The sequence below is a fragment of the Euleptes europaea genome, chromosome 9, assembly GCF_029931775.1.
Source record: "Euleptes europaea isolate rEulEur1 chromosome 9, rEulEur1.hap1, whole genome shotgun sequence".
In the NCBI taxonomy this organism is placed as follows: domain Eukaryota; kingdom Metazoa; phylum Chordata; class Lepidosauria; order Squamata; family Sphaerodactylidae; genus Euleptes; species Euleptes europaea.
The window spans coordinates 67,525,713-67,545,216 of NC_079320.1; the positions used below are offsets into that span (position 1 = coordinate 67,525,713).

Sequence of the window (19,504 nt, forward strand, 5' to 3'; positions counted from 1 at the left end):
GCCTCCTTTATTCCGTTTCAGCCAGGATTCAGCCAGGATCGAACGCATGCATTTTGCTGATTGTGCGTTCGATCCTGGCTGAATCCTGGCTGAAACAGGGAATAAAGGAGGCTAAAGCGACTATGCGTTTTCGCCCATGGTCTGCCTAGTAAACGTTGGGATGTGACGTCATCCCATGGGCCAGGAATGACCTGGTGCTTTGCACAGGGGGGACTACCTTTACATCTTATCAAGGTGTTCAGATGTAATACTTTACCATGGTGACAGAACATAAACTTTGGCTAACTATTACATCTGCTTGAGGACATAGTGTTGGCAAACTCAAAAAGCCTACCGTTTTTTGTTTTTTTTAAAGGCAGCCCAAAAGACAGAAGCCGTTGGCGTTCTGATTTTTGAGTAACTTGTCTTTGCTCGCAACACTGGTTTAATGTTTCTGCAACATTTGTAGACCTGATGCTGCACCGGCACAGCAGTGAACATTTCTCATCTTCAGCATTTTGTTTGCTGGTGCAGAGAACGTCGTAATTAAAAAAAAAAAACTTTTGTTGTTGCAGGTTAGTAGCAAAGATGAAGATTTTCTCGATCTCTCTGTTGATGTGGAACAGAACACGTCCATTACTCACTGCTTAAGGTAAATGTCTCGCTGCTGCAGAAATGCAGGCGGAGGAAAGCAAGAACAGGGCTTGTTCTTTGATCACTTGAGAAGAGTGGAATTTGAAAGGAACCGATATGAGGTTTCCAGTAGGATGTGGCATGAATCAAATCAAGGAACATAAATGGAGGGGTTTTTTTATGGGTGGGAGGCAAGTGGGAGTTTAAATTAATCATGGAATATTGCGTAAGAAACCGCAGGCTTTGAAATTGCTTACTTCATTAGAGTCCCACTGAAGTTAGTGTTATTGTTCTGGAGCAAGTAAAATTATGTGTGTATATGCATAATAGATAACCTGTTGTGAAAACAATTCATCTTTCAGAGAGCCTCCTGATGAATCATAGGATGCTTTTGCTCCCAAATGCTAGAGATTTTAGTTGCAGTAAAATATATGAGAAATCCTTAATGTGTCTTGTAGCTGAATGCAAATGTTAATATATACAGCATTTCTAGACTTCTACTAAACTGAAGATGGACTTTGACAAACGGTTGAATTTAAATATCTGCTGAGGCTATAGAAAAAGTTGGACCAAGCCCTAGCAACAGTTGGATTTCGAAGATCTTTTTTCTATGGGCACACCTAAGACCAGAGGTCGCCAACCTTATTGAGCCTGTGGGCACTTGGGTAATTTTTGAAGAATTTTGATATTTGGGGGAGGGGGGTATTGGAAGATCTGCATGATCTCAGACGCCATCCTGTAGGATCCACAGACTGTAGAGATGTGCCCTAAGATGCTGTGAGGAAGATATTCAATCCTATGGGCATTGCAACTATGGATTCTCATCTGGTAATTAATTACCGGCAGCAGCCTGAACAGCCCAGACTAGCCTGAGCTTGTTGCAGTTTGGAAGCTCTAAGAAGGTTGTCCATGGTTAGCACCTGGAGACCACCAAGTAAGGCCTGTCTTGCACCTTTTGCCTTGAAAACCCCATGAGTCAACTGTGACTTGAAGGCCCTTAATTGTTGTTGCAATTCAGTTACCACTGTAGCAAAACATACAGACAGAAACTTCCATTTCCCTCCACCCCTCCATGTTCCTCATCTTAAAGAAGGGGGAAATTATCTCAGAACAGTCTCAGTGAAGGTAAAATGCCATTCTTTTGGTGGTTCTTCTATATCACATGAACACATGAAGCTGCTTTATACTGAATCAGACCCTGGGTCCATCAAAGTCAGTATTGTCTACTCAGACCTGCAGCAGCTCTCCAGGGACTCAGGCAGGGGTCTTTCACATCACCTACCTGCCTAGTCCCTTTAACTGGAGATGCCGGGGATTGAACCTGGGACCTTCTGCATGCCAAGCAGGTGCTCTGCCACTGACCCACAGCCCCTCACCTTATCAATTAATAAGTAACATAAAAATATACCATTTGCTGGCAGGGTTCTAAAATATACTTTGGAAATTATAATTGCCGTGTTCAAGAGCAGAAATGTACTTGTTTGATCTTAATTGTGTAAGTAATGGAAAGAGCCAGAAAGAGAAATATGTAAACAGGAGCTTTTCTGAGGCAACAGCCTAGTTCACATTACATCCAACCTTCTTTCTTGCTAGTTGTCTTTGGATGAAAAAGCCTTCTCTGTTTAAGCCCCCAACATAGTTCAACCTGCCTTTGCAATTCCTCATGGAAATAAAAATAATTAATGCATACCGTATTTTTCGCTCCATAAGACGCACTTTTTTCCTTTTCAAAAGTGAGGGGAAATATCGGTGCATCTTATGGAGCGAATACCGGCTGGGCGTGTGCGTCCCGATGCACACGCGCCCTGCCGGCTCTGTGCTCCCCGCCCGCCTCCCAGCTGGCCATCGGGGCAGGGAACGCCGGCTCGTGCCGTCCGGATGCGCACTCGCCCATCCGGCTCTGTGCGCCCCACCCGCCCGCCAGCTGGTAGGCTTTAAAGCGTGGGGGGAAGGTTAAACAGCTGAGCCTCGGGACCGGGAAGCACGGGGGGGAGGTTAAACTGCTCTGCGCTGCCTGGGCAGGCAGCGCAGAGCAGTTTGAAGACCCACCGCCCCCCTTCCCGGGACTCCCGGGAAGGGGGACTGTGGGGGTTTAAACTGCTCTGCGCTGCCTGGGCAGGCAGCGCAGAGCAGTTTAACCTCCCACACTCCCCCCCTTCCCGGTCCCGAGGCTCAGCTGTTGGGCGGGGACCGGGAAGCATGCGGGGAGGTTAAACTGCTCTGCGCTGCCTAGGCAGGCAGCGCAGAGCAGTTTAAAGACCCACCGCCCCCCTTCCTGGGACGCGCCCAGCCGGCTCTGGGCTGCCCCTCCCGCCTCCCAGCTGGCCGTCAGGGCGCGCACGCCCCAGCCGCATTCACTCCATAAGACAAGTTTTTAGAGGAGGAAAACTAGATTTTTTCTTGTTTTCCTCCTCTAAAAACTAGGTGTGTCTTATGGTCAGGTGTGTCCTATGGAGTGAAAAATACGGTGATTTATTGTGTTATTGTATGAATTCCACTTTTTTACTTTTAATGCCAGCGCTGATACTCAGAGGAAAAGAACTATGTTTGAAGCGGTGGACTCTGATCTGGAGAACCGTGTTTGATTCCCCGCTCCTCCATATGAGTAGCGGAGGCTAATCTGGTGAACTGGGTTTGTTTCCCCACTCCTATACGCGAAGCCAGCTGGGTGACCTTGGGTAGTCACACTCTCTCAGCCCCACCTACCTCACAGGGTGTCTGTTGTGGGGGGGGGGAGGGGAAAGGGAAGGTGATTTTAAGCCGGTTTGATTCTTCCTTAAGTGGTAGAGAAAGTCAGCATATAAAAACCAACTCCTCTTCCTATCCAATTTGCAGATGAAATCTCTCACTATTCTGACTTGGCAGTGACAGGGTCGGATGGTACCAGAGTAGGCGGGATAGATGCGACTAGGGCCCTGCGTAGGATTGCCAACCTCCAGGTGGTGGCTAGAGATCTTCCGCTATTACAACTGATCTCCAGGTGGCCGAGATCAGTTCCCCTAGAGAAAATGGCTGCATTGGCAATTGGTAGGGTTGCCAACCTCCAGGTGGTGGCTGAAGAGCTCCTGCTATTACAATTGATCTCCAGTTGAAAGAGGTCAGTTCACCTGGAGAAAATGGCAGCTTTGGCAATTGGACTCTATGGCATTGAAGTCCCTCCCCTCCCCAAACCCCTCCCTCATGCTCCCCCCCCCAAAATTCTCCTGGTATATTCAAACCTGGAGCTAGCAACCCTAGCAACTGGACTCTATGGAATTGAAGTCCCTCCCCTCTCCAAACTCTGCGCTCCTCAGGCTCCACCCCCAAATCTCCATGGACTTCCCAACCTGGACTTGGCACCCCTAGCCGTGCGGGATCTCACCCAGTTCCGCAGGGCCTGTTAGACCGAGATGTTCCGCCAGGCCTATGGTTGAGGGCAGCAACTGTTTTTCATCAGAGCTGGCCTCCCATTTCTCCCCCCCCCCAAAAAAAAATTTTTTTTAGCATTCAAGTGGGGGCAGCCTGGCTGTCCCTTTCCATGTTGGCCAAGACCCTGTGTGCCGCTTTTAATGTTATAGTAACATGGGGTGTCTGCATAGTAACATAGAATTATTGTAGTTGAGCATTTCTGACAAGGATAAGACATAATAGATAAAAGATTGGCAGAATTAATAGGTAAAAGAATGGCAGAATTAATAAAAGCCCTCAACTTGCTGACGAACATTCATAGCAAGTCTCAGATATTGTGCTACTATCTCCAGTATAGCAGGAGAGTGATTATTCAGCAAGAAAAAAGTTTTAAAACAATCAGAAAAGTTTGACTTTTTTTGTCAAAATAGGGCCTAAAAAATTGCTGCGAATTTCTGCATAAAATCTGCAGTGGAATAAGACATGTATGATTGATTCAGTGCGATTATTACCATAGGGGCAAAGTCTCAGAGGGGGATTTTACGAAATCTTCCTTCCAAAATCGCAAATGGCATGACATTGAATCTGGCCAGGGAGAGGGCTCTGCGTTGCTGAGGGTCATAAAGGTGGTACAAATACGGTGTAGGCTCATATATATTAAAGGGAATCCCTAGACTTAATGGAGAGCAAGTCCTGTTAGCAGCACTATTACGATTTTGAAATCCAATCTCTAATAGTCTGTGTTTTATTGTTTGAAATGCTTCTGTTTCCGAGAGCATAAGCAACGAGCCCAATGGAAGGCCAATGGATTGGATTTTACTCTCAATGTGAGCTGACCAATTAGAGGTGTGTGATTCCATCAGCATATGATAGACAAGAGAAGAGGAATCAGCCTTGAAATGTAGACCATAATAAGCCACGCTCTAAGTTTCACATAGCACTTGACCAGTTTCCAAGCTGCATAAGGAACACAATTCGGCATACCCAATATTTTACAGAGAAACTTAGCTTGGATACATTTGATTGATTGTTCGACTGCTCCAATCATAGATTGATTTTAAACTGTGAAATGCTAGTTTTAATTAATATGTATGGAATTAACATTTTTAACTTTTGTGATACAGTGTTGGTGTGACCCACCCTGAGCTCGGCTTCGGCTGGAATAGAGGGCAGGATATAAACCCAATAAATAAATAAGGTCTGACCTGGGATTTAAGGTGTCACCCCTACTGCATGGGGTGACATTCCCCTTGAAGGGAGAAGTCTGGAATTGCTCTTGGATCCAGGCCTTCAGCTGGATAAGCAGGCGGCAGCTGTGGCCAGGACTGCCTATTACCAGCTGCAGCCTTTCCTAGACAGAAAAGATCTGGCCACTTGGTGTATGCCCTGGTTACGTCTAGATTAGATTACTTCAATGCGCTGTACATGGGGCTGCCCTTGAGAAGTGTTGGGAAACTTCCGTTGGTACAGAACGCTGCGCCCAAGATGTTGACTGGAGTGGGTAATAACTCCAGTCTTGGCTCATCTACACTGTCTCCCAATTTGTTTCCAGGCACAATTCAGAGTGCTAGTTTTGACCTTCAACGCCCTGTATGATTTGGGACCAACATACCTGAAGGACTGCTACTCCCTTATGAACCCACCTGACCACTCTGGTCATCCTTGGAGGCCCTGCTTTCGGTGCCCCACCTTCTGAGATTAGGCAGGTGGCAACCCAGTGCCTTCTTGGTCATGGCACTAAAGCCCTGGAACTCTCTTCCTTGGGCGACCCTTCTGTCCCCTTCCGTTGCCATCTTCCTCCAGCGGACAAAGACTTTTTTGTTTAATTGGCATTCCTTCAGTGATCCCTCCTTCCTGATCAGTGCTTTAATTGAACTTTTTATGTCTTTATATGTATTTTAATTATGTGTGTTGGGGGTTGAATGACTTTAAAATGTGATTTTTATCACGTATCTTTTAAATTGGCTCTCTTGGTGGCCCTTGTGCTAGGTGGGCCAGGCAGGATATAAATTTTGTAAATAAATAAAGATAATGTTTAACCTGCCCTTCCTGCGAAGAGTTCAGAGTGGCACGAATAATTCTCCTCCAGTTTGTCCTCACAAACAGCCCTTTGAGGTAGATCAGACTGTGAAAGTATGTCACCCTGCCAGGTTCATGGCTGAACAGAGATTTGAACCTGGGTCTCCCTGGCCTGACATCCTACTTGCTATACCACAAGATCTTTCAGTGCTTGTGTGTATATGCCAGGGAAGCAGGATTCCATCCAGGCATTTTGGATACCCCCCTCCCCCAATCTCTGATGTCTTGACTTAATGGTGCCTGCATTGTGATTGACAGTTAATTCAGTGAGTGTTTGGAGACTAAGAATTGGGAACTCTTGTTGATTTTTCAGAGACTTCAGCAACACGGAAACCTTGTGCAGTGAACAGAAGTACTACTGTGAGATGTGCTGCAGCAAACAGGAGGCACAAAAGCGGTAAGTAAAGGGCATTGTGGTCTGCTCCATGTTTCCTTTGCCAGAATTTAAAGGGGAGGGTTAAAACAAAGAAATCCTGTCTAGGGAGTTGGTGAACTCCCCCTCACTGGCAGTCCTTAAGCAGAGGCTGGACAAGCACTTGTCAGGGATGCTCTAGGTTGATCCTGCATTAAGCAGGGGGTTGGACCAGATGGCTTGTATGGCCCCTTCCAACTCTTTGATTCCACTCCTGCAAAAAGGAATGGAGCTTTGCCTTAAGCCCTTTTAGGAATCACATACAGGGCTGGCTATTTGCCTAAGGCGCCACAGGGTGGGGGCCTCCAAGGCTACTCCAGGCATCTGCATCTTACCATGGAGATTTTGGGGATTCTTACAGTGTTGCCCGGAAGTGGCATAACTTTCTGGGTTCCAACACAATTCCCATCCAAACAGACTTTCTCCCACTGCCTTGGCTTGCAAGTGAGTCACACATGAACACATGAAGCTGCCTTATGCTGAATCAGACCCTTGGTCCATCAAAATCAGTTTTTTCTACTCAGTCTGGCAGCGAATCTCCAGAGTCACAGGCAGAGATCTTTCACATCACCTACTTGCCTAGTTCCTGGAGATGCCGGGAATTGAACCTGGGACCTTCTGCATGCCAAGCAGATGCTCTACCACTGAGCCACGGCCTTTTCCCTGGTTGGTTGGTGGCTCATGTTAGTCTGGGCAGGTGTGTGTGTGTGTGTTTGGCCTGGCCCACCTAGCACTTGGAAAGCCCTTGGGCCGGCTCTGACCACATACCTGCAGGACCGCCTCTCCTGCTATGCTGTCCCACTACGCTGTTTCACGTATCTGAGCCAAGTCTTCTGAAGGTACCCCCCTACAAATGAGTAAAGATCAGCAGCTTTCCGTTCTTGTGCATTCTCAATGGTAGCTCCCACCTTGCAGATCAGCAAGGAGGGACTGTGGCTCAGTGGTAGAGCCTCTGCTTGGCATGCAGAAGGCCCCAGGTTCAATCCCCAGCATCTCCAGTTAAAGGGACTAGGCAAGTAGGTGTTGTGAAAGACCCCTGCCTGAGACCCTGGAGAGCTGCTGCCGGTCTGAGTAGACAATACTGACTTAGATCAACTAAGGGTCTGTTTCAGTATTAGGCAGCTTCATGTGTTCCATGTGCCTGAGGAGGTCAGGAAGCTCCCACATTCCTATCATTCTGCAGAATATGCAAAATAGAGATGTTCAGGAGGGCATTTTTATGAAGCAATTAGAACTGTAACAGAAAGGGCACCTTGGTAATGGAATCAGATTGTAGCCTATTGCAATGATTAGTATATTATCCTACATTTACTGCATTGTTCTTTGTCTTGGTAATTTCATGTACGATATTGTTGACAGTATTCCTTGTCTTAGGCAGTTCGTTGTTCATGTTGTCTTTTAATTCTGTACTGTAGCACTGTTCATTGAGTGTCTTATGTTGTATGAGTACACGAGCTATTATTTTACAGTACAGGTAGAGTATCCCTTGTCCGGACATCCCATATCCTGACTGATCCGAAAACCAGACCCTTGGGCTGGCATGCAGATAGGTCTGCGCTGCCTGCTTTCAATGTTTCCTCTCACCTAAAAAAACAAAATACAGTGTACACTGCATCGTAGGTGGAGACTGAAAGCCTGCCATTGTTAATTTGTTTGTTGTGGCTCTTGTTTAACAGCTGGTACAGGTATTCTGGTGAGATAGTTACACCTGTGCTTTCTGATGGTTCAGTTTACTTAAAATTATTTAAAAATATTGTTTAAAATTACATTCAGGCTATGTGTATAAAGTGTATATAAAACATAAATGAATTGGGGTCCCATCCCCAAGATATTTCATTATGTAGATGCAAAAATTCCAAAATATTCTAATATACAAAAAGATCTGAAATACGGACCACTTCTGGTCCCAAGCAGTCTGAATAAGGGATACTCAACCTGTATTTAACTTTACAGACAGTTCATGTGGTAAGAGAAGAGGACTGTATTACATGAAATAGCTTAAACAAAACAGCAGCATTTAGGGCAAAAAGATGCCTTGGCTTCACCTCCCCAACCCAGAAGTAAAAATTAAATGTGTGATTCTTATTTTACATTATTTTGATTTTACTACAGGATGAGGGTAAAAAAGTTGCCCATGATCCTTGCATTACATCTCAAGAGGTTTAAATATATGGAGCAATTGCATCGCTATACTAAACTCTCTTACCGTGTGGTATTCCCCCTGGAGCTGCGCTTGTTCAACACATCGGGAGACGCCATAAATTTGGACCGCATGTATGATTTGGTGGCTGTTGTCGTTCACTGTGGCAGGTAAACCACATTCTGGTGCATTTGGTTATATCATTTCTGTGCAGAGGCTGTATGTCTCAGAACGTTAGAGGCTGAGGGGAGCAAGAGGAGAAAACCACCACCGTTGTGTCCTACTCATGAGATTCCACAGCCACCTAGCAGGCTGCTGTTTGAAGCATTTGGTTAGATCCAACAGACCTGTTTGACTAACAGTGACACTTTTCTTCAATGCAAAGAACCTTCCCCTGACTGTTTACTGGAACTGGTTCACAGGCCCCGACCCAGAGTGCTGGACCAGATGGATATCAGGGACTAACTACATGTTACACAGTCCTTGTGTCATTTCTGGGTTCATCATGAGCTCTTTCTAGTGAGTGGTGCCGCAAGTTCCCTTTTGAATTCCCAGGCGAGTAGAGGCCTGATTCAGATTGGAACCACAGTGCATGGGGAGAGGGGGCTTACACCTTTTCCCATCCACCATTTTCCCAACTTGAAATGTCGCCAGCTGGGCACTGCTTGCCCTCTCAGGGGAACCTGTGTGTACCATAGCAAAATACATGGAACACCTAATGTTCTTTTTATGAAAATGTTCGTGATGAAATTATCTCTCCGTTGTTGATAAAATACCCAGGCTGGGACTCAGCGGATAGGGTTAGGAAATTGTTAAGCGGTGAGAATCCTCAGGTCACAAACAAGGTCGCCAAATATTGTGCTGTCATTATGAAGCTTCATAAATCTCTGCTAAAATGATGTTGTCTGTATTTATTGTGCCTCTTTTCCACTCCATTTAGTTTTAATGTAAAGTGTTCTTAGAATTTATATATATATATGTTCTATCTTTTTAAAGCCCTTCTTATATTGTTGCTGTTGAGGTTTATTGCTGTACAATTTTTGCTGGTCTGATTGACTATATTAATTTAAAAAAATTATTTTTTTTATTATTATTAGGGCAAATAGCATCCTCCTGGTACTGTTTCGAATTACAATTTTTATTTCAATACATAAACATAGACATACATAAGAAAAAATAAATACACTTGACCACAAAAAAAACACAAAAGGAAACAAGCTATATATACACACACACGTGCATATACATAAGACTTCCGCTTTCAGTTACAAAGGATATATCTATAATAACAAAATTATTGCTAGCTCTCTAGATACCTTTTATACTCTGTATTTTACTTATTGTCTTTATTGTCATCATACATTATCTACTTTCGTCTATTATTCTTAGTTTCTTCTTCTTTTAATCTCCAAATCCACATGCCATCAAGTCATTTTTTTTCCTGATTTCCTCCTGGCACTGTTTCAAGCCAAGTGAACAGCACAGAGGGAAGACAGGGAGCCAGCATGGTGTAGTGGTTAAGAGCGGTGGTTTGGAGTGGTGGAATCTGATCTGGAGAACCGGGTTTGATTCCCCACTCCTCCACACGAGCCACGGAGGCTAATCTGGTGAACCGGGTTGGTTTCCCCACTCCTACATGCAAAGCCAGCTGGGTGACCTTGGGCAAGTCACATTCTCTCAGCCTCACCCACCTCACAGGGTGTCTGTTGTGGAGAGGGGAAGGGAAGGTGATTGTAAGCTGGTTTGAGTCTCTCAAGTGGCAGAGAAAGTCAGCATATAAAAACCAACTCTTCTACTTCTTCTTCTACTTACGTTCCCTCTCTGCCTGTGCCATGCTCCCAGTTTGTCTGTGCCTGAGAACTGAGTTTTAGAGCAGGATACATGATTTGCAAGTGCCTTTACTACATTTACATGTGCGCCAGAACCTGCTGGAGCATGTCTGAGGCAGGTCAGGAGGGAGAGAAGCAATTTGCAGTGCAATCCTACGAAGAGTTACTACACTCTCAGCCCAGTGAGATCAGAGCATCAGTCTGCTAAGGTCAGTGTTTTGTGCTCTGACTGGTAGCAGCTTTCCAGGGTCTTGAAAAGTCTTTCACATCATCCCCACTACCTGATCACTCACTATCTGACCATTTAAGCTGGAAATGCCAGGGACTGACCATGGTATCTTCTGCATGCAAAGCGGATACTGCTGCTCCCCAACTTAGAGGGACTGAGACTTTGCATAGGATTGCACCGTTTTACACTACCAAATGAGTCGCAAAGGATAAGAATGCCCATGAGTTCTGATATCCCAGAGTGTCTTACAACTTTACCTGTGGGATTATGTATCCATCTTTGTGCTTGCACATGAACTCAAACTGTAATGCTTCTTTGTATAATATGTTTTTTTAATGTGTGTATCAGGTCATTTCCAGTTCTCTAATTGTGTTGCTCTTTTTCTCTTACCTTCTTAGCGGGCCCAATCGTGGACATTATATTACCATTGTGAAAAGTCATGGATTCTGGCTTTTGTTCGATGATGATATCGTAGAGGTCAGTGTACTGATTACATCTGAGCAGAATTTAAGGTTGTCAGGTTGGTTTCCTGGTATGATGTGGCTTGCCACTTGCAAGTTATTTTCTTAGTAAATCAGCAAACCTTAAATGTTTAGAAGAAGAGAAGCAAATGCAAACTAAATTTCAATCACCCTCAATAAATAGTTATTGGAGCATAATCTACGCATAAATCTTTTAAACAAAATAGATGCACAAGGCATGTGCAACATTGATGAAGCAGTAGAACAGACTGGGCCCCTGCTAACAGGGGTCACATATTTAATGCTTCCTTTAAAATCTCCATTAACATTTTGCTAACAAAGCAGTTAGCCAAAGACTTTCTTCTTGATGAGTTATTTTTCCATTTGCAGGATCTTTTTTTTTTTTTTTAATGGGGGAGCACCTGAAAGGGTAGCCTGCTTCCTGCAGTAGTACAGGAAGGTGGTGTAGTTGTTAAGAGCGGTGATTTGAAGTGATGGACTCTAATCTGGAAAACCGGGTTTGATTCCCCACTCCTACACATGAAGCCAGCTGGGTGACCTTGGGCTAGTCACAGCTCTCTTAGAGCTCTCTCAGCCCCACCTACCTCACAGGGTGTCTGTTGTGGGCAGAAGGGAAGGGGATTGTAAGCTGGTTTGATTCTTCTTTAAGTGGTAGAGAAAATTCAGCATATAAAACTAACTCTTCTTCTCCTCCTCCTTCTTCTCCATCTTCTTCATCTTCTTCTCCTTCTCTGTCTTCCTCTCCTTCTCCTTGTTCTCCGTTTTCTTCTTTGTCTCCTTCCCTCCTTCCCTCCTTCCCTCCTTCCCTCCTTCCTTCCTTCCTTCCTTCCTTCCTTCCTTCCTTCCTTCCTTCCTTCCTTCCTTCCTTCCTTCCTTCCTTCCTTCCTAACTACCTACCTCCCTACCTCATTCTATTGTGTCTTCATGATACAACTGACTACATTCCAGATGGTGATGTGATGTCTGGCATGAGTATTTGCCACAAGTGTTGATTGTTGCCAACATTAATATGCATTGCATGGTATAAAGGATTTAAAAAAGAAAAATATTCTCATTGCAACTTGTTTCCCCTTCTCCCTTCTCTCAGAACCCTTGTCATTACAAGCTTCCTAAACAAAGCGGTAGAAGGCCCTGCTTTTACAAGGGAACCATAGACAGATGACTAGAGAGTCTCCATTCTTTCAGATGGTTTGGAATTAAAATTGTACTGCCAGGCAATACCGACAGCCTAAATCCTTGGGAGTATAATGCTGATCTTAGAAGCTAAGCAGAGTTGACCCTGGCAAGTGTTTGGATGGGAGACCTTCAAGGAAACAAGGGGCATGACACGGAGGCAGGCAATGGCAAACCACCTCTGAATGCCTCTTGCCTTGCAAACCCCACCAGGGGTCGCCATGAGTCAGATGTGATGGTGTAAGTGGCACAGTCCAAAAAGGTTAAATGAAATCATCCTGGAATTGTTGAGGTGGATTCCAGAGGTGGCAAAACTACCGCCTCAACATGCCAACTGCACATACTATTGTAATTGAACAAATACATGAAAAACAAATAGCCCCATGATGATTGAACTGGATCTAGACTAGATGTGAGTGTAGATCTACCTGGCAAATACTGCACTTTCTCAGCACACACCTGAGACAGAACTCAAATCCTTTTTGCTTTTTACTGTTTCTACTAAAATCACAATTAATGCAGACATGCATTTGTCCTCAGAAAGAGATTAAATATTTTTCTCCAGTAATTCTGAGCGGAAAAGAAAACAGAACCAAACAAGGACTTAGGATGACTTAGGCCCGTAGCTGCACACCCTGTCTGTTTTATCTGCCTTTTATTAATATATTAACAGTTCTTTTTATTTTATTTTTTGCAGAAAATTGATGCACAGGCTATTGAAGAATTCTATGGTTTGACTTCTGATATATCAAAAAATTCAGAATCTGGATATATTTTATTTTATCAGTCAAGAGAGTAACTGCGCGCTGTGACACTTTTCCCTCCCAAGATGAGAAACTTACCAGTACTGTTAACTGGCCTCTACGTAGACCTATCCACTATGATCTAACAACGATAAGCTCGTCTTTAAGTTGTTGTCTGAAACGCTCCAACTTTGACTGGAAGATCTCTTAAAAGTCTGACTCATTAACAGGAACTTATTTATACGGACTCACATGCTCATCTGCTGAATCCTGCTGAACTGAGGTATAATGTTGCATAGATGTACATTACTATTAAGGACCATTTGTTTACTCGTTCTACAGAACCATTCCTTTGGACCGGTGGTTTTCAAACTGTATTCTGGGGTATGCTAGGCATTACTGGAAGCTTCTCGGGGGGGCCCCAATGAGAAAATTGGTAATGATGGACAACCATCTTTGAAAGTAATGTGAATTCATATAGGGCAAGGATGAGCCCAAATGCACTTGCAGCTAGGACATATCCCAGAATCCCCTGCAAAGTAAAGAGGGTTCCATGATAAACACACAGAGGCTCCTCAGCCAATGAGCTCACATGGAAAGGGTTCACAGAAGACAGAAAGTTTGAAAGCCACTGTTTTATATACACACAGCTCGTCCGTGTGGTAAGTGGAAAGAAATATATTTCCTGTGTTGGCACTGGAGTAGGTTCATAGATTATGTCACATGGTATTCTTCAATTGGAAGGCTATTTATTTTATCCTGATCTTTTTAAGCTTTGAGTTATTAAAACATTAAATTTGCAAATCTCAAATCATAAATTCTCTCAAAGGGATTTCAGTCCCACTGGGAACAAATCATACCACGTATCCAGTCTTCCTATTTAGTGGGGCAACATACATGAGCTAAAAAGGTCCTTTGGATTCCCACACTGTTAAAAAAAAAGTCACTGGATTTGTGTGAATATCTGTCACCTGCTTGATTCTGGAAAGGACTGGCTGATGCAAGCTCACGGGGCCCCAGAGACTTTGCTACAGGGGGTGCAGAGTTCAAGCTTTTTATTAGTGTGCGTTGTCTGTATACAAACAGCCTTCTTTTGCCCCCACCCCTGGCAGGCTTGGAGTTTCTTTCACTACCTTCCTTCTCTATCCCTTGAGTTCAGGGTGGGGGATGGCCTTCACTCCCATCCCTCCCTTCCTTTGCTTCACCTTGATGCCTCCTTTAAGGCCTTCCTAACATCCCGAGTCGCCCCTGTGGTTGGAGGCCACCTAATGCCTGGTGTAGCCCTAAAGGGATTCTAGCTCTACCAACAGCAGCTGCTATGGCCAGCTAGCCTCACCCTCTGGCACTGATCCTGGACATACTGGTCTCCGTGAGGTAAGCGGTTCAACCTCAAGGTGCCTCTGCTTGCGCTCTGTCTCGGCCTGGCCCCTCGCCCCTGGTGCTGCTGCCTGATTTCTCACCCCAGACCCTCCAGGGCTACAACTGGCTTTTGGCACTTTGCATTGACTGTATGGGAAGCTAAATGGCGTGGCATTTTTCATGTTCAGCAGCATCTTTGCAAAATAGTAACCAGGTTCTAGGTTCCATTTTTTTTCATCATAACCCAAGTCAGCTAGGAGTAGACTTGATTCTTACTGGGTTCCATTAGATTCTGTGGGACAAAGAAAATGGGCTGCCGTTGGCAAAATTCTTAGGGAAGGCACAAAGTTTGCTCCTCCTAAGAAACGTGCTCACCAGGGGCAAGGAGCAGGCTTAGACTCGATCTCATCGGGGGCCTCATACTCATTCTGTTACTTTTTGAAGTATAAAGGAATGGCTGTCATTCAGACCCAGGGGACTTCCATAAAGTTCTGTGGGATGAAGGTCAACAGTCCTGAATCCACATGATTGTTTGGAAAGGCATAAAAATGGTTGTCCTGAAAACAGTTGGGCTCACCATGGGTAAGGGACAGCTTTAGCTCTTACCACAGCCTTTTCCTGAGTAATATACCTTTTACTTTCTCTGACAGTGCTGAAAGTACAGGGCTTCTCTTGGGGATGCCTTTTCAGAGGTGGTGGAGGCCTTGCCTTCCAGCCCTGGTATCTGATGGCCGCTGAATGGGACCTCGGGGCAGCATGTGTCTCTGTGTACACCCTCTCCAACAAAACCTACAAGCCCTTTCTTCATCCCTCGTGCCCATCCTATTGACAAGACATTTTGCTAGCTGCGTAATCATGAAAAGCAATGACCCCTGCAGGGAAGACCCATGTCATATGGACTAACATATGGGTTTCTCTGTTAAGGGCCTTGGAATGTCTTGAGAGGTTTCCTGTTAGCTATGATGACCGCCCTCTGGCTAATAAGTGACTGCCCAATTAAATATTGCACAAGTTGGGTTGAAATGCAAATCCCAGAAGAATTTCTGTTGTGGCAAATGAATGGCTCTCTGATTGCGGCGTGAAACTGTCTTGAGGCTTAAAAGTTTTGTTGTGCGGTGCCTGAGCTCTGAATCCCTAACTTTGATCTGGGCAAAATAAAAAGCATAGGACACAACCCAGTGGGAAATCATTCCATGCAAGCCCCATTGAAATGAGCAGAAGCTGCGCGAGAACACCTGTTCTTCCTGCTGGATTTTGCCCCAAACCTCTGAGAATATGTCTGTGACTTCATCTGAGGGGATTCCAGAAGGGAACATAGAGGTGGATCCAGCCACCTTTTCCTCTCAATCTCTGCTAATTCCACTCCTTGTTACAGTTCTCATCCCATGTGACTTTGGTCCATGCAAGTAACATGATACCCAGGATAGCTTTTTTGAGAGGTCAAAGGGGATCCCTTGCTCCCTTTTTTACCAGCAGAAAAGCTGGTTGGATCCAACCTATTTGGGGAGGAGCTGTTGCTCAGTGGTAGAGTATCTGCTTTGCATGCAGAAGATGCTAGGTTCAATCCCTGAATCTCCATTTAAGGGGATCAGGTGGTCGTTAATGTGAAAGACTTCTACCTGATAACCTGGAGAGCTGCTACCTGTCCGAATAGACAATACTGACTTTAATAGATCAATGGTCTGACTCAGTATAAGATAGTTTCATGTGTGTTCATTATTGGGCAACATTTTCTTCTTTTCAAAAATTCATGCATGTGTTCATTAGGATAGAGTTCCTTTTAATAGGGCTGTCGATTCGGTTCGGCCTGAACCGAAAAACAGCCGAATTTCCCCTGATTCGGCGGTTTTTAGTTCGGGACGAACCGAACTCAAAAATGGCGGGAAAACGGGGGAGGCGAATTCGGGAGTTCACGAATAAATTCAGCAAATTCGGGGCCAGCATAACCGTCAGTAAGCAGCATTCTCCCCCGGCCAATCGGTGGCCAAGCTGGGTCTTCTTCTGGCCAATCAGTCAGGATTGAGTACGGGAGGAATCAGCTGCTGCGCGGCCAGGCCGGGGAGAGAATGAGAGAGAAATCCTCATGGGGGGGTGCTTGTGCACATTCGCTCCTTTCCATGGCTGCAGGGGGCGCATTTTTGGGGGTAGAGACCCCAAACTTTTAGCAGAGCTTCAGACGAGCCTTCTTAAGACACCCCCCAAGTTTAGTAAAGTTGGGTTCAGGGGGGCAGAAATATGGGCTCCCCCTTTTCTCTTTCCGTGGCTGCAGGGGGCGCATTTTTGGGGGTGCAGCCCCCAAACTTTCAGCGGAGCTTCAGACGAGCCTTCTTAAGAGACCCCCCAAGTTTTGTAAACATTGGGTTGGGGTCCCGAGATATGGGCTCCACCACTTTTTCCTCCCCCCTTTTCCATTTCCGTGGCTGCAGGGGGTGCTTTTTTGGGGATGCAGCCCCCAAACTTTCAGCAGAGCTTCAGACGAGCCTTCTTAAGACACCCCCCAAGTTTAGTAAAGTTGGGTTCAGTGGGGGCAGAAATATGGGCTCCCCCCTTTTCTCTTTCCGTGGCTGCAGGGGGCGCATTTTTGGGGGTGCAAACTCCCAGGTGTCAGGTGTTGCTTTGCATGGTTGCAAATGTGTTGCTTTGCATGGTTGTGTTGCTTTGCAGTTGTGTTGCTTTGCAGTTGAGTTGCTTTGCAAACTTTTTCGCACCTGCCCCGCCCTTGCTCCCCGCAGCTCAGCTGTTTGTCGGGGCTGGGAGCTTTGTGCATGGGCGGCAAGCTCTGCTCAGAGATGCACATTAAGGGTGGGGGGGACCCCTTTCGGGGCCCATATCTCAGCCCCCCCTGACCCAATCTTTACAAAACTTGGGGGTCTTGCAAGAAGGGTCCTTTGAAGCTCCGCTGAAAGTTTGGGACCTCTACCCCCAAAAATGCCCCCCCGGAGCCACGGAAAGGCGCGTTTGTGTTTTTAATGGCTTTATTCGGCCGAATTTTTTCCCCGAACTTTGAATTCGCACCGAATTGCACGGACCCGAAGTGGGGGTGTTCGGACTTTGGCATATCCTGAATCCAGATGGGCCGAATTCGGCCGAATCCGAACTATACCGAATTTTTTTTCCCAACAGCCATACCTTTGAATACTTTCTGGAAAGAGATTCATAGACTGGTTTTGACAGATGAGCACCTTTTTTCATTATTTTTAAATCTTGCATCTTGGTTTCCTGGCTGAGAGTGAAAACCTTCCTTGTGCGCATGTAATCTTTACCCCTTTTTTCCATCACGGTGATCTTTAAAATATTAGTTGAGGCTAGAACTAGTTCACTAAGCATTTGGAATAGTATGAGGCCACTGTGTAATCTAAGGAGAGTAGCACTTTACTTGAGTGAGGAACATAACTGGATTAAAAAAAACTATAAAGTTTCTGAAATTATTCATCACTTGTGGTCATCTAACAGGGCAGAAAAAAGAAACTTGCATGATTACAACAGGATTGTGAACATTCTGTATGCATAGGGTTGCCAACCTCCAGGTACTAGCTGGAGATCTCCTGCTATTACAACTGATCTCCAGCCGATAGAGATAAGTTCACCTGGAGAAAATGGCCACTTTGGCAATTGGACTCTATGGCATTGAAATCCCTTCCCAAACCCCACCCTCCTGAGGCTCCGCCCCAAAAATCTCCCACCAGTGGCGAAGAGGGTCCCGGCAACCCTATGTATACATAAATATACACCTGCATATTCTAGGCATAACCAGCAGTGTGTATATTTCTGGCCATTGGAAGTCATTCTCAGGACCAATTCTAGCACTTGAAATGTTAGCATGCATCACCCACATTTCCAAACGCTCCGGAAGTACAGCAGGGGGCAGGCCTCCTAAGCCACTCTTCTAGAAGGCTTGGGCGTGATTTGGCCCCACACCTCTGTCCGAGGCCCCTGCCCCCCCCACCTGTATCTCCCCACTCTGTCTCTCTGAAGCTATATGCCTGATTAAGGAAGGCAGTCTGATCTCCAGCATTGCATTACTCCATTTACTGTCTTCCAAATCCATCCATTTTATGACTCGGGTAGGATCTCTCTTTATCCAGCTGCCTGCCTTTCTGCCCCTCCAACAGTTTGATCAGATACTCTGTCCTGTCAATCAGAGTCTCTTGCCACACCCCAGGAGTCAAGGGTAGCCCAGAGTCTACTACAAACACCAGGGAGACTTTCCAATTCAGTGGAAAGTTGCTCATTAACTACTTTAAAACTTCCTTTCTATATGTATGGATCCCATAGAATCCTAGTCCTAAAGTGAGCAGTGCATAGTCTTGACCCCAGCAGGGGAATGAGTAGGAGAGGGTTGGGGTATGTCAAACTCAAGTGGCCAGCAGAACTGGATTCAGTCAGTTTGAGTTGGAGGCCCTGCTGGGGGAAGAGGGGGAAAACGTCTGCTCCACAGGAAATGCTGAGGCCTTCCAGGTCTCTTGGCTTTGGGAAGATCCAGAATATGGAATTAAAACAATGAAAATACTCTTCTAGCAGTGAAGCATTTTCCAGCCTGGTCTCAAACCTAACTGTTCTACTCCAGACCAACATGGCTACCCTCTGAAATTATTTCACCACAGACCAGAGAAGAGACAGACCTGGTATAGAGATTTCACAGGCCAAAGTGATTTCTGGATTTCCAAAAGGGAATAATCCCATGGTGCTTCACTGCTGTTCTCCGCCCTCCACTCTATATCTCAGTTGATTTCTTCCCTTGGGGAGTATCTGTTGAGCGAACCCACCCAGCACTGGAGGGAGGAGTATTTCCCTTTCTACCTCTCACAAGCATAGCAAGAACAAGGGAGAAGACGGTTAACTCTGCAGGTTTTATGATTTGGGTTGGGATATATTATATATATATATATATATATATATATATATATATATATATATATATATATATATATATATATATATATATATATATATATATATATATAGACTTAGTTCTGTCAATGCAGTTAAGCAGCAGTAAGAAGGTGGCAGCCATGCTAGAAATTGTAGTCTGAAAAGGCACAAGATTCCCAAGCACTTG

General features: G+C 45.2%; 1 protein-coding gene across 1 annotated transcript in view; it reads left to right on the forward strand.

The window, feature by feature from the left end:
• The window catches only part of USP46 (ubiquitin specific peptidase 46), a 37,293-nt gene extending 24,066 nt beyond the window's left edge, over positions 1–13,227 (forward strand). The window contains exons 5-9 of the mRNA XM_056855329.1: positions 555–631; positions 6,392–6,475; positions 8,603–8,800; positions 11,087–11,165; positions 13,041–13,227. Of these exons, the coding sequence (XP_056711307.1) occupies positions 555–631; positions 6,392–6,475; positions 8,603–8,800; positions 11,087–11,165; positions 13,041–13,142 (540 nt within the window). The 3' untranslated portion in view covers positions 13,143–13,227. The remainder of the gene's footprint in view (positions 1–554; positions 632–6,391; positions 6,476–8,602; positions 8,801–11,086; positions 11,166–13,040) is intronic.
• Positions 13,228–19,504: the final 6,277 nt, after the last annotated feature.